Below are 16069 nucleotides of genomic sequence, written 5' to 3'. Positions count from 1 at the left end.
CATTAATTTCATTTGAATTTAATCTCATGTCCACAGTAACTCACCTTCTTCTTAAAGGACACAACGCATGTTTCTAAACTTTTTCATTTTTTTCCAGCAAAATCAATTCTTTTCATACCTAAAACTACTTTAAATGTGTTTTTAATGAAATGTTTTGCGTAGTTTTCAAGTTTGAAAGTGATGAAATTCAAATCTTGCGATCATCTTCACAAGCCAAGGGTTATTAGTGCGAGGTAACGAATCAATAATCCTTGACTTGTGAAGATGATCTTGCGATATGCATATTTACTTTCGCTATTTTACGCGCCATTATTTGTGACATCATATGTGCCCTTGGGTTTGAAAACATCTATCAGCCATTTCATAAACAGATTAGATTTAAGGTGTTTTGTACCGAGTAAGGGAGTACTAGTTGTCGGTAGAAAGGATTTAGACTGAATATTTTTCAATTTTTCGATGGAAAGAATTAGAAAAAACACGGGGATAATTTTTTCTTGGACCAAGAACTTTACCTTAAAAAAACCCCATCCAGTCACCTTTTCAAAAACCGCTTGGACAGAGATCCAGATAAACTGCGATAAAATGGATATATCGAAACTAAATACTGCATGCTATGCCTACAGCATATACATAATTCTGTTCTGGTCTTCAAATTCAATACACACTCGGATCAACTGACCTTCACCTTGTAACAACATATAACTTGTGCTTCCAGTTTCTACCAACTGGTAGATTTAGAAAAAAATTAAAGACACAAAATAATTGAACGTTTAATTATGAATAATAGAATATTATATTTCTTAACTTTAAAGTGAATTATAAAATTATTTCTCATTGAACTCATAACATCTTGAGTGCGTCAGTATAACGCCGTGCCCCGAGTGCATTTTCCTAACGACGTGCAGATCACAATTCCAAAATAATAATGATTGCTTTCTTTGAATAAAATATTGTATTGTGATTTCCACTTTAAATTTGATTATTTGTATGGACGTGTATTTTTTTCTTTTCTTTCTCTCTCCGAAATGCACCTGTGACATTAGCTAGGTCTATAGCTAGGACCTAGTTGTCAACTATGTAATGTATGCAAGGTGAAGATAACGAACAGTGATCAATCTCATAATTCCTATAAGCAATACAAAATAGATAGTTGGGCAAACACGGGCCCCTGGACACACCAGAGGTGGAATCAGGTGCCTAGGAGGAGTAAGCATCCCCTGTTGACCGGTCACACCCGCCGTGAGCTCTATATCTTGATCAGGTAAACGGAGTTATCCGCAGTCAAAATCAGTAATAATTTGCCTAATCGAAAAATAAATAATATTTGCACTGTTTATTTTAGAAAAACAGGGCCAATTACAGATGTATAAAGGAATAACATTACCAAATAGTGTGTAGACGGCGACCCATCTAAACATTATTTACTCGCAATATTGCCGATTTCATACTCGCTTTCCTCGCTATATTTGGGTATTTACATCGCTATTTGTATGCACTGGTGGCGAAAACATTTAAGACTCGGGGAAAGTCAATATCGATTTAAATATTGCCCATGGTGAATAAAGTAGGCCCCTAAAAGCTAAGTTTTTAATTAATATTTTACACTACTTTCACAATCAGTTGATCGAAGAAGAGCGCATGTGACGTCACTGTACCACGTGACTACCTAACCATTTAACTAGACTTTTTGAAATCGGGGCTTAGATTTAAGACTGTATTGTGGTTAATTATCGCAACATTTCGGCGAACGAACCATTAGAATTACTATACGCATAAGGAAGACAAATGCATGTAATTTTATTTACTTTGAAAACATGTGTCCTTTGAAGAATTCACATTTGCTCAAATTGACACGTAGCAATGTTCATCGAGACGTGACAATACTTTACTGAGGTTACGCTTGTGGTCCTCATCAGAAGTCCCAGTGGTGATGATGTCATCCAAGATGCACTGAATATGTGTAATGTCCTGTAAAACTTGTTCTATGGCTCGCTGTTACATAGCTAGGGCCGACGCTAATCCAAACTCTAGTCGGTTGTGCATATACAATCCTTTGTGCGTGTTGATTACGAGAAGCTGCTTTGATGCTTCGTCAAGCTCCATCTGGTGGTATGCTTGGGTGAGGTCAGTTTTCGAGAACTTCTTCCCTCCAGAGAGATTGGCAAACATATCATCTATCTTAGGTAGTGGGTATTGATCCACTTTCAAAACTGGGTTAACTATGACTCGATAATCACCAAATATGGGAATGTTACCATTCTTTTTCAGGGCTGGAACAATAGGTGTTGCTCAATCACTGTGAGTCAAAGGTTACATGATCCCTTCATGTTGAAGTCAATCCAACTCCTTTTCTATCTTGGGTCGCATGACATAAGGTACGTTACGCGCCTTGAGGAACTTTGGATGTGCATTGTCCTTAAGGGTTAGGTGAGCCTTAAAATCCTTGAGCTTCCCTATGTCATCCACAAACACGATTCTGTGTTGGTTCAGTAGCTGGTCCAGGTTTGTGATGTGGTTCGTGGTTGATATTCCATCCAGGTACAACGCCTTAATATCAATCCAATTGAGTTGGACCAGTCCCGACCAAAAAGTGCTGGTCCACTCTAGGGTTCAACAAACAAATCCAATTCGGCCTCTCGCCCATTTATTCCTACTGTGGTTTTCAGTTTACCAATGGGCCTCAAAGTGTGTGCAGATTAGGATCTCAATGTCTTATCGCATGTATTTAGTGTCGTATCTTTGAAAGTTGACCGATAATCTTGCTTAGAAATAATGGATAATGCTATACATGTGTCCAGTTCCATGGGAATAAATCTACCAGCTATAGTAGGTTTTACGATATTGGGTTTTGATTGTTTCCCGTGTATGCTATTCACATTGATATGTATGACGTGGTCATCATCTGACTCTGGTTCTCGCAATCTGGGTGTTTTCTTACTGTCCCGTCTTTTACCTCTGCGTTTTTTCAGACATGCCTTCTCAATGTGTCCCTGAATTGACGGTTGTGTAGTCACAGTTCTTTGTTTGGACTCTGTATCGGGGTACTTGCTTTCATGTGTAACTTGTTGACCTGCTGTTGACAGCTGTGTAGTCACAGTCTTTGTTTGGACTCTGTATCAGGGGTACTTACCTCCATTGTGCAACTTGTTGACCTGTTGTTGACGGTTGTGTAGTCACAATTCTTTTTTGGACTCTAGTCCGGCAGCCTGGTCACCCAATGTTTTTTGGTGAATTCATATTGAAGACATGTTTGTAATGAAAAATCAAATTGATGCCGGTTTGGCACCGTTGAGCATTTAAAGTTACGGGGGGTTCTTTTTGATGACGTCACAATAGTTGTAAATCAGTATTCTAACATGGTTTCCTCTAGCTTTGATGGCAACTAGCTGTTGTTACAACATCTTTCTAGCACACAATTAGCTCCATTTGGTATTTTAGATATTTAAGAGGCTGAATGTGCATGGATGACGTCATAGTATGACGTCATAAAGGACGTTTTCTCATTATGTTAATATTTACAGCGGTACATTATTTGCATTTGCGATATTATTAGATTGGAATTACGTTTGGATTATATTTACATATATACAAAGCTACAGCTGTACATCGTTTGTGTATCAAGTTGAAATAACGTTTTGGTTATTCCGAGGCAACTGCTTTCGTAAGTTCATTTAGGCATTCATTTGTGCCATCACAGTTACAAAACAAAGTACAGGGTAATTTTGAACGGCTACACCTTCACCTCATGGTTCTGCACGGACCTTCACCACTCCAGTTACATTTAATCAATTTCATGACGCTCTCTGGGGGCAATGGAATGCCATCTAGGACTGTAGTGGGAAGAAGAGTCTTAGAGGATTCGTCTCGTATATATCCATACTCTTGGGGATCGAGATTAGGTGGATCAAGTGATGTAGCTTGTTTCCAAATTGCTGTTTGCAGATGGGCTCGCTTGACGTTTTCAACGAACGCCTCTGTTGATGGTGGAAACGTCTGGATCTTGGGAGCTGTAGCGGCACCATTCCCAAACTTGGTGGTCCAGAGTTTGTACCTGATAATAATAATAATTATTTATTTTATATAGCATTTTTCCGTTAACAAAAAATTAATTAACAGCCCAATAACTCTTAACAATAAAATAATTAGTTTGTACCTGATGCCGGAAATTGTCTTTTCTTTGACTTTGCTGCTGCAGCAGATACCAACAAACTTTGCTGACTGGTCAATGACATCACAAAGCTGAGCATCAAGGCAACCCAGTGTTGTTAGAGAGTCAGGAAATGCAGTAAGAGTCTTCAGTACAGTTCCTTTACCAACTCCATAGTAGTTTGCAACAGTATCACAGCCAGATAGAGCATGAGCGGCGGGTAAATTAGGAATGATTGGTTGGTGAGCTTTAACAGTGAGTGGCTTTAATGTCGATGACTGATCGTTGCTGAATTGGAGAAGTCATGAATAGTGGACATGTAAGGTTTTCCTGTAGATAGTGATAAAGGAGAAGAATAAAGACATCTGTGTCATCAACAACAACCATGATGGTACCAGATTGACATTTTGCGCACATGACAGCTTGTTGCACTATTATGTTGTCCGCTTCTTCGTGCGATGTTGAAATATCCCTTCTTTGTATGGCAACACCCTTGTAGATCTCAGTAGGGGTGTCACTGCTGCTAGTGATAACCAGCTTGTTTCTTGATGTATGGTTACGGCAGAATGCTTCATCGTTGATTATATTATTGCAAATTATAGACAGCAGCTGTTGTTTATTTGCTGTTACTGTGAGAACAGCTTTCTGTGATGGAAGTGGCACGCTCTCTGTTAACTGATATGGTCTGCTGGCTTCGCATTCTCTAACCTGTCTGGTGACGCTCTTTGTACTGTTTCTTTATATCGGTCAAAGACTAGGTAAACATCACTGTCCTGTAGCTTCCTCTCCAGGAACTTCTTAAAATTCTCCACATAATCAGCAACAACCCCTTTAGCTGGCCAGTGGACAACCCATAAAACCACAGAGCCATCTAGAACTGTTGCTGAAACTGACGAAAGTGCACATCTTGAAGACGATTCTTTAAAGAGACGATTCTTGAGGTCTGACTTTGACTTACAAATTCTCAATACACCGGAATCATCAAACATTGAAGTTGGAACGGGAGCTAACTCGTGGCTTAAGACATTCTCGATATCAATATCTCTTGAACTTGCTTGAATGCCTATAACTCGGCTGTAAATTACTGTAGTATCAAATATCTTCTTTGTTCCGATTTTGATATGCTTCTTGCTATCTGAGATAGTTGCGACTCGCTTGGAAATAGTGTCGTTGAACTTTTTTGGCCAACCACTCTCGAACTCTTCCATCTGCTTGGTACCAATTGTTACTGCGTTGTGGACATTAACGGTGTCGTTTGCGATCTGACCACTCACAATGTTCAAAAGAGAAGGAGGGTGAGATGCAGGATCAAGGGGATCAACACACAACTCAATCTTTTTGGAAAGATTTTCTCTGTCAGCTCCGTCTGACTTAATCCTCGACTTTGTTTCTTCTTTGTGATTAAGTTGACATGTATCTTGCTCGTTAGATATAAGATTTGCAGTATCTTGTTCCAGTTTACAGCAAACATGTAGACCAAGGACACATGTCTTCAGCGTTTCTGGCTTTAATGTTAAACCAATGATGCCACCAGGCCCGTGACCATAGCGCATGAAAGTCGTCTCAATATACATATCACTCCATACACGGCAAACACGGACCCCCAGACACACCAGAGGTGGGATATGGTGTTTATATCTCTCATATTGTGCATCAAGTCACAACGAAATTTGGACTCTAAAATTTCTCATTTGCAAACAATACATCCATTTTATCATTACGGAAAAAAATCACAAAAAATTCATATAAAACAATTGGGAACTTGTATCTCTCTTTCGGTGAAACCATACTTCTTAAGAGGTGTTTAAGGATCTATTAATGACGTTTTGGTGTAATGAGACACTACAGCCAATTTCCCACATCTTAATCGTGTGGTTTTTTAAAACATGATAGAAATCGTATCAATGCTGGCAATTTTGAACAATTTGAATGCACCAATTTGCTTTCAAAATACACTTTATTTCATCAGGTATTCAGAGTTTCTGTCATTTGGTTCAGACTTTTAAATTTTTACTTACATTACGTGCATTTGAATAACAGCAAAGGTGGCGTTCTTCCTTAGTTAATATAATCTTGTCAAGTAACCTTGGCTTGTTACTTGATAAAGGCAGTGAACTAGTGGGGATCAGAATGACTCGGGAAAAACCCATACAAGACCATATGTATCACATAGGTATGATTATGCAATATGATCCCCTACAACACCTAATGAACTAGATGCAGTCATAAGACATTAATACTCTACGCAAGTGTTTGCCATTAAACATACTCTACGTCGTACTTGTGCAACAAGCAAAGAAACCACAATAATTACCATATAGCATACCTTATACCACATGCTAATCTTGCCGCATATGTCAAGATGCACTGAGTATTATGTTTGGTAAGTGACCAGGGGTCATCCAAAACCCCTTTTCATAATTGTTGAAACGTATTCAACGCAATTGAGGCCCTGCTCCCTAAACTATATATATATGTGTGTGTGTGTGTGTGTGTGTGTGTGTGTGTGTGTGTGTGTGTGTGTGTGTGTGAGTGTGTGTGTGTGTGTGTGGTTTAAAGGTCAAACTCTTGTAAAATCAAAGAACCTTGAAATGTTATTACATCAGATATAAGTTGCCCTTGTGATTGATTACAAACTTTGTCTTATTTGGTAGCTTAATCATTTATCATGTGAACTTATTTCTGTATGTTTGCATAGCAGAACTTGTAAAGCTGGAAAACTCCATAACATCAAATTTCCTCTTATTTTTGCAAAATGATTGATATTTTTGTTATACCTCTACTATGCAGATTTTTGGGATTTTATTTTTTTTTATAAAACAACACAATTTACTATACCCTGTTACTTTTATCAGTTACAACTTATTCTCATGGTTTTGAAAATCTTGTTTTATACTACGCCATTTATTCCGCTGAAAATATAACCACCGACCATTCGAATTCCCTAGACCCCATTTTAGCGTTCAATGTTAAAAACTGTAAGTAAAAATGAGAAATGTGACTGTTAAATAACTGAAAAGAAACATACATGCACAAATGACAAATGTCTGAATGCTTAAAGCTTTAAAACTGAAATCCCATATCCCAGTAGTCATTTAACGATAAAAGCCCTTTATTTCTACGACCTTGGGCGTCATGCATAGATCAAAATAAGTGACATGTCACTTAAATCTGACAATGTCGCAGTATGAGTTAAAGACTCTTGAATGGAACAAGACTAATAAAGAAACAGGAGACTGGTGTTTACTGTGAAACTACATACCGGTATCTATTTTCCGTACTAATTATAAAAGTCACACACTTTGATCCAATATACCATCTCAGAAAAAAAAAAACCTCTTCATTGGAGAAACCCGTCGTGTATTTAAACAAGTTAGTGATGAAATATCGTATATCCAGTTTGAATACCAGGTGACACGCCAGTGTCTCCCGTGACCCCCAAAAATAATAAAAGTCAAGTGTTTCATTAGACATACCCAAGGTGCATATAAATACGAATCTCCAGAAATATATATGCATGTTATATATGTCTCTAGTTTCTCACACTGAACACGAACATTATAGCTCAGGTTAAAATTATAGAAACCTGGACGACAAAAGACAGATCTAAAACAGTATTCCTCTGAGAGATAACCTCAATGTTTTATATTGGGGAAAACACACACACACGCACGCGCACGCACACACATGTATTAAAGAAATAAACAGTACACAAAGTTAAAAACTTGGATATATATATATATATATCGGTGACAATGTTTTGGGAGCACTTTGTCCTAACAACTGTAGACCAGGACTATTCTATCTACTGTCTAAAATTCACAAAAAAGACATGCCAGGCCGTCCTATAGTCAGCGCCATCGCACATCCCACAGATAAAATCTTTGAATTCATTGATTTACATCTCCGTCAGCACGTAGAAGATTTACCATCATACTTGAAGGACACCACTGATTACCTTAATAAAACACCTTCATCGGGACTGCCAGACCATACCCTCCTTGTGACCATGGATGTTAGTTCACTCTACACTAACATTCCACCTGACGAGGGTATCGAGGCGTGTAGAGAGGTTTGGAACAATAGGGTAATTAAATGTCTTTCAACCGAATCACTCATTCAGCTTCTTGAACATGTCCTCAAGTTCAATAACTTCATGTTCTCTGGTGAACACTACCTGCAAATAAGTGGCACAGCTATGGGAACAAAAATGGCACCATCGTATGCCAACATCTTTATGGGGAGACTGGAACGTAGACTTCTACATTATTCACCAGTTAAATTCCTTAGTTGGCTACGTTTTATATATTACATTGAGATGAAGTGGGTTAACGGTCGTGAAAGCCTGGACGATTTTATCGAGATGGCAAACTCTTTCCATAATTCCATCAAGTTTACCTCAAATAACACTTTTTTGGATACCACAGCCACATTCAGAAACGGGGAAATTGAGTTTAATCTCCACACTAAACCCACTGACTCTCATTTATACCTTATGTCATCTAGTTGTCAGCCACCCTACACTTTCAAAGGTGTGCCTAAGGGTTTAGCTACGCGAATCCGCCGCATCTGCTCTACTCCTACTATTTTCCAAGAACAAGGAACAATCCTGAAAACTCATCTCACTGAGAGAGGATATGATCCTTGCAAGGTACAATCCGCGATTGATGAGATGTCACTACAGGACCGACAGTCCCTCCTCCAGTATAAAGAAAAACCTCAGAATGACAGGGTTCCATTGGTCACTAGGTATCATCCCGCCCTCAAGAACATCAACAGTATTCTGAAAAAACACCAGCCCATTCTGCATGCCAACAAACGAATGGCAGGTGTTTTGAAGGAACCGCCGATGGCATTCTTCAGACGCCCCAGAAACCTGAAGGACATGATAGTAAGGACCAAAATGGATAACCCTTTACCCAGTTGAGGTTTCAAAACAAATAAAGCTCAGACACTGAGGGTTTTAGCAGTCCTGTCACGGGTCACATTATAAAATATTGGGAAACTTTTCCTGCAAAACTAATAACTGCATCTATCTCATCAGTTGCGATGTACTGCCAGAAGCAGTACATAGGAGAAACAACAGACCTTCGCAGACGGGTCAACAACCACCGGTCCTCCATCAGAACCGAAAAAGATTTGCCAGTAGCAACACCTTTCAATGGCAATAACCACCGATGGGAGGACATGACAGTAGTGGTTATTGATCATGACCCTAGTTGGTCAGATACCGAAAAAAAGCAGAAGGAAAAATTCTGGATGCACAGGTTGAAGTCATTTGAACCGCATGGTATCAACAAACAAACCTACTGACTTCACTAGGATGAATACGGGCTAAACCCTTACTAGATTTTAAGCTTCACCTAATCCTACTCGTCTGATCATGTCCCTAACAGTGGAACTATGACCATTTTTGAACACATTTTTTCTTTTCAATTCTGTTTACAATCAGCCCACCCCCTTTTTAATTACTTTGACCTTCATAACCGATTGCTTACATGCAAGGTGAAGATAACGAACAGTGATCAATCTCATAACTCCTACAAGCAATACAAAATAGATAGTTGGGCAAACACGGACCCCTGGACACACCAGAGGTGGGATCAGGTGCCTAGGAGGAGTAAGCATCCCCTGTTGACCGGTCACACCCGCCGTGAGCCCCATATCCTGATCAGGTAAACGGAGTTATCCGCAGTCAAATCAGTGTGCCAAGAACGGCTTAACAATCGGTATGAAACACGTCAGACAGCATTTGACCCAATGCGAGGTTGTATTAAAACCCATTTATCAGTTTCCGTGATTCTATGTTTTTTGCACGTCTACCCTAGGCATGATTAGTACGGGAATGTCTGATGTTGATTCAATTCCTAGGCTGCTTATTCTTTGTTTTTGTTGAGTTGGTCCACTTTGTTTACTTATTCAAACTTGTTATTTACATTATCTTTCTCTCAAATTTTGTTCATTTCTTATTTCATTTTTATAGTGTTCATTTATTTACATAGTTTATTTTTTGTGTTGATATTTTTTTCTTATCTTTTATAAATTATTTATTCTTAATGCATAGTTAAAATAGAATATCTCTGGGTAAGAGTTAGCTTTACTATTTGTCAACGTAATTGGGTTAACTCGTTCCACTTGAGATTAATTAAGTCTATTTCATTTTGGATCAGCTATTTGGACGAATAAGGCCTGTCCTAATTCGTTCCATTTTTAACATTGATTGACAAGCCTAAAGATAAAAAAAACCATGTAGTCTGCGTTGTAAATACGTTTGTCGATTAGTGTAGTTGTAGTGCTAAATGTATTTATATGTAGTTTTTTTTTATTATTCTCTGTTGATATTGGACACATTAAGTAGTTCTTTTCGTCTGTCCTGAAGAAGGGACGGGTCGACCCGTCCCGAAAATTTGACAATCTGGTTGTTCGTGTCGTTGGTCATTTTAGTGCTTTGTATAATTTTTTGTATTTGACCTTGTATCCATGTTGTGGATCCAACACTTTAAGGTATCGATATATATATATATATATATATATATATATATATATATATGTATATATATATATATATATATGTAAAACTTATACGGTACCAATTTTGATGCACCAGATGAGCATTTCGACAAATAATGTCTCTTCAGTGATGCTCAACCGAAATGTTTGAAATCCGAAATAACTATGAAGTTTTAGATCTAAATATAGCCAAAACAGCGTGACAAACAAGTGGAGCCAAATTCGTCCAAGGATATATATATATATATATATATATATATAGTTTGTAAAAAGAATTCAGTATTTTATACAGAAAATACATCCCATAATAAAAGTCAAGAAAAACAAAACTCGAATAACAGTTCACTGTTGGCGCTTTCGGCTTTAATGCCTCTTCAGACAGTTATAAAATGAAACAATATTGCTAAGTAACGTCAACATATCATGACGTAAGTAATTGTCCTTTGTGACGTCATAATAAATTACACTGGTAGCGGTATAATACACACAATATTAGACAATACTTGGAAATCAATTATAGAGTTCGGTTAAATGTAGTTTCAATTTTACAGTTATTTTCTATTAAGTTTGGGATTAAACAATTTTATAAAGTGTTCCTCCTTTGTAACTCTGGAAATTATACATTTTATAAAATGGAAATCTATCTTTTCCAATTTTGTCGAATATATACAACATATATTACATATCTAAATCTAAAATATATTGTATTCTTTCTTTAAATACGAGTTTGTAGCTGCCGCCAGTTTTTTTGACAACGTTCATTTTTACATGTATGCAAATTTAGTTACTTTTACAAACAACGTAAGTTACTTCTGCATGCCAAGCAAGATATATATATCGGCTGATCCGCCTTCCATTGTTTTGATAGTATATTGAATGAATTGAAGTTAAGGTTTCGAAATTTGGGGAAAGAAATAGCTTTTAGGGTCAATATGTTTCATTAAACAGACGGTTAGACTTATGAATACTGTCACTTTCTTTATCTTATTTTTTTAAATTTACTAGATGGTTATTATGTATATATGTAAAACTTATACGGTACCAATTTTGATGCACCAGATGTGCATTTCGACAAATAATGTCTCTTCAGTGATGCTCAACCGAAATGTTTGAAATCCGAAATAACTATGAAGTTTTGGAGCTAAATATAGCCAAAAACAGCGTGCCAAAAAAGTGGAGCCAAATTCGTCCAAGGATAAGAGCTATGCATGAGGGAGATAATCCTTAATTTTGAAATGAATTTCTAAATTTTATAACAGCAATTAAATATACATCCGTATATATATATATATATATATTATTTAGTAAATCAGGCATGTCCTCTGTTGATTTTCATATTAAAACATTAACAGTTATCGGTGATTGTCTCCCAGCAGATTGACTTTAATTCTATTTATCAGTCCGCCTTTGTATTCATACATTTTGTATGTCTGCCAGTGGCGTTTGCTGTTGGGTCCCCAGTCAGAGTCCGGTCGAGCAAGATTCTTAATTCTCTACAAATAAAAGGAGAAAATGTCCGAATCAAACATTGACCATAAATCTGTTAATACTAACATTATATACAAACAATTCTATAAATTAAAGTATAATAGATTGTTTGAAGATGTACACACAATGAATGAAGGTGTTATTAAGGAATGCGAGGTGATTAACTACAATTGAAAATATGATAATTTGCATAATGGCGAATTATCACGTTTTCCGTTGTAATTAATCACCTTACATACCCGACAAACTAGACAGGGATTTCTTACATTTATATATAACACACATGTAAAAATGAAAATTATAAAATCGACAGAGATAAAAGGAATTGAAACACACATGGCATTTTAAGTTAATTCCCATAGTCTTCGCCCACTGACCTTTCATTTTGCATGAACGAAGAAATTTACATCTTGGTGTAAGTTGTGAAGAAATGAACAAGTAAAACGGTTAGTTAGAATATTAATGCATAGAAATCATCATGGATGAATTATGAATTCCCTGATTACCTGGACAAGTGTCCCTTTCGATCGAATGAGTTCCCAAATCATCATCACTGGTATGGGCAGGAGAGGAAGTACTGCGAAAAACTGTCCGATCCCGATGGCAAAGTCAGGGTAGGTGTAGGTTGCCGAATTTGGTGGCGAGTACATCATTACTGATGTCAAAAACAGCACCTACACAAAGAAATACGAGAATTCAGACTAGATTGGGAAGATGAGAGTCATTTTAGAATACGTCTCTTTGGTAACGTCTTAATATTTGGTCAATAATCCGTCCTTATTTCATCGAAGATTCACCAATAATCAAGGTATTCTTTCTGTACTATACATTTCTGTACATGATCAAATGAATGAATATATTGTAAACTCTCTCTCTTTCCTACAATACATTATTTTAGATATAGTGACATATGGAAATTCAGTCATCTTTTTTACGACACTTCAAAATAAATCATTCATTTTCGACATGGTGAACCATTGATTTCCCATCTAGAAGTAGGATTCAAATCTAAGGAAAACAACCTTTACAAGGTAGAATTCGAAACATCTAAAACAAGAGGTCCATGGACTACAAATATCCTCACCTGAATCGTATTGGCCCTGTTGTATACTTCATCAGATATTTAAAAAAAAGTATTCTATTCCCATGAACAACTTAACCACATATTATGGCCTCGCCCTAGGCTCACAAGGTCATGACTTAACGGAATTTGAATGCACATAATATACGGATGCATCGTTAACAATATTACTAACATGGTCTTGCTGTTGTGTTCTGGGGTATATTTTGAATATTTGTTTTTCTATATGCACATACTGTGTAAACATTGACCCCCAATTCTAGCCCCACTCCTAAATTTTGGAAACAAAAATACTTGAGTCCACACGACTTGGGAATGTTTGGATATAGATATGATTTAATGTGGTTCTGCGATTCTTGAAAAGAATTTTTTATGTTTTCGTGTAATACTCTTTATTCTAGCCCCAGCCTAGCCTAAGCGGCCATGATTTTATCAAATATAAATTTGCACTTCTTTAGAATGCTTGCATACATGTATCAATATTAACTAACCATGGCCAGTGATTCTTGAGAATATTTTAAAAGATGCATTTATATATATTTCCATATTTTTAATCCCTATTGTGACCCCAATTGCAACCTACCTCCCAGAATCATGGTTCAAAAATTTTGAATATCTGGTCTGTTGAAATTGGCCCAATAGTTTTTAAGAAGAGAATGAAAAATGTCTGTGAAAAGTTTACAATGCCAACCGTCAGAAATTTTTTATCACAAACGTTCATCTGAGACATAGCTCAGGCGAGTTAAAAACAGATATTCATTCACCACTTTGTCAATTACCTTACCATCATAAATAACGGGGTAACTATGCACCAACTAATCCTCATGACGAGGGGGATACGTCTTCCTATCATGAGCTCTATGTCACGATTGAAACGCTCGGCGCCTGTAAAATCGTTAATATCAACCATTGACATTGATATACAGTGTCGATGACATCGAAGTTTATAATTTGTTACATCTCGTTAACAGACGCGAATTCAATTCTTCAAACCATATCCTACCGTAGATCCAGGATATCACGACACACTCCAGGAAGGATCCAAACATTATACAAAACGTGGAGGCATACCAATCTACCAACTGGAAGATGTATATTCCTCCCTAAACAGAAATAACAGATGGAATAAGAATCTCAATGTACAACTACATGTATGATGGGAAAACATATTAAGAGCCTTTGGATTGTCCATTTCTTTGAACACAGTTTTCAAGACTAATATCTTTTAAAATTGAGATAGTATTGGAATCAAGACCATAAAATAGTAAAGAAAAAATATTTTCAATGATATGCAATCCAATGCGATATGTATTCCATACGATAATGTGAAAAAATCCGCTCGAGACTAATTAATTACGATCTATTTACGTTAGTAGTGAAAGGAAGCCCTAACAAGAAGAGAACGACACACAATGTGGCTGTAGTCTGCACTTTTCGTGAATTCAGCTGTTTAGGAAACTTGTCTGCAAGGCCGCTCGAAACAGTCTCAAACATTCCAAACTGTAAATGAAGTTTAAGCAGAGCGAAATCAACAGTGTTTTTCACTTTTCGATTACCATAACTTGATTCAGGAAAGTTTTATTTTCACTCATTATCACTTTTGTCCGTTATATCAATGTAAATATCTTCTTACCTGGCTGTCCATTCCCACAGTGATCAACATGAGGAAGAACAGGACCCCCCACATGTGGGGCATGGGGAGTTTGATAATAGCTTCTGGGTACGCCACAAATACCAGTCCTGGTCCTAGAAAGAAAATTGACAAATGATTTATGTTAAATAATGGGAGTCATCTAATGGTTGTGGCCATGTCAAACACATACCTGAAGCTGATTTTGAAATTTCTTCCATTGTCAAACCAACGTCATTTGCCATAAATCCTAAGATAGAAAATACGACAAAACCGGCATAGAAACTTGTCAGACCATCTGCTAAAGTACCATACCAAGCGTCCCTGATAAAGAATAACACGTGTTTAGAATATTAAAGTAGACAGATGCAAGACATAGTTTTACTAATGTGGAAAGGATTTCTGTTAAGCATCACCAATATGAAACCGCATACATTTTGAAATATGGTTCATACATACTGCACATTTCATCAATTCTAAATATTTAAACAAGAGCTCCATCGCTCTCCTGAGCCGCCTTGGTCCATATTTAAAGATCTTCCCTATATATTCGCATGTAAAACTTTGATCCCTATTGTGACCCCAACATAACCTGAAGGTTATGATTTTTACACCGTGAATCTGCACTTTGTCTGGAAGCTTTCGTGTAAATGTAAACTTTTCTGGCCCAGTGGTTCTTGAGAAGAAGATTATTGCAGATTTTCCCTATATATTTGTTTGTAAAACTTTGATACCCTATTGTGGCCCCACCCTATCCCCCGGGGGCCGCAATGTTAACAAACTTAAATTTGCACTATGTCAGGAATCTTTCTTGTAAACTTTTTAGTCCCAGTGGACCTTGAGAAGATTTTCCCCATATACCTGTATGTAAAACTTTAATCCCCTATTATGGCCCCATTCTATCCTCGGGGCCATGATTTTAACAAACGTGAATCTGCATTATGTCAGAAAAGCTTTCAGGTAAATTTGTACTTTTCTGTCCCAGCGGTTCTTGAAAAGATTTTCAAAGATTTACCCTATACATTCCGTTATAAAACTGTGATCCCCTATTGTAGCCCCAACCTACCCCGGGGGCTGTATTGTTAACAAACTTTAATTCTCACTATGTCTGGAAGCTTTCAAGTGAATATAAACTTCTCTGCCCGAATGGTTTTTGAGAAGATTTTTTAAAGATTTTCCCTATATATTTGTATGAAAAACTTTGACCCCAATT

General features: G+C 37.0%; 2 protein-coding genes across 2 annotated transcripts in view; one reads left to right on the top strand and one right to left on the bottom strand.

Moving 5' to 3' along the window:
• The first annotated feature begins 7979 nt into the window (after positions 1-7979).
• Positions 7980-9074, top strand: LOC125673022 (uncharacterized). Its single transcript, XM_048909309.2, has one exon. The coding sequence runs from the start codon at positions 7980-7982 to the stop codon at positions 9072-9074; it is 1095 nt and encodes a 364-aa protein (XP_048765266.2).
• A 1924-nt stretch (positions 9075-10998) lies between these two features.
• Positions 10999-16069, bottom strand: part of LOC125680500 (sodium-dependent proline transporter-like) — a 20528-nt gene continuing 15457 nt past the window's right edge. Inside the window, exons 8-14 of the mRNA XM_048920141.2 lie at positions 15050-15180; positions 14860-14972; positions 14595-14726; positions 14230-14329; positions 14011-14111; positions 12652-12819; positions 10999-12150 (exon numbers count right to left, since the gene is read on the bottom strand). Of these exons, the coding sequence (XP_048776098.2) occupies positions 12010-12150; positions 12652-12819; positions 14011-14111; positions 14230-14329; positions 14595-14726; positions 14860-14972; positions 15050-15180 (886 nt within the window). The 3' untranslated portion in view covers positions 10999-12009. The remainder of the gene's footprint in view (positions 12151-12651; positions 12820-14010; positions 14112-14229; positions 14330-14594; positions 14727-14859; positions 14973-15049; positions 15181-16069) is intronic.

Source organism: Ostrea edulis, chromosome 1 (assembly GCF_947568905.1).
Source record: "Ostrea edulis chromosome 1, xbOstEdul1.1, whole genome shotgun sequence".
NCBI lineage: Eukaryota > Metazoa > Mollusca > Bivalvia > Ostreida > Ostreidae > Ostrea > Ostrea edulis.
This window is presented reverse-complemented; position numbering and strand designations above follow the sequence as displayed.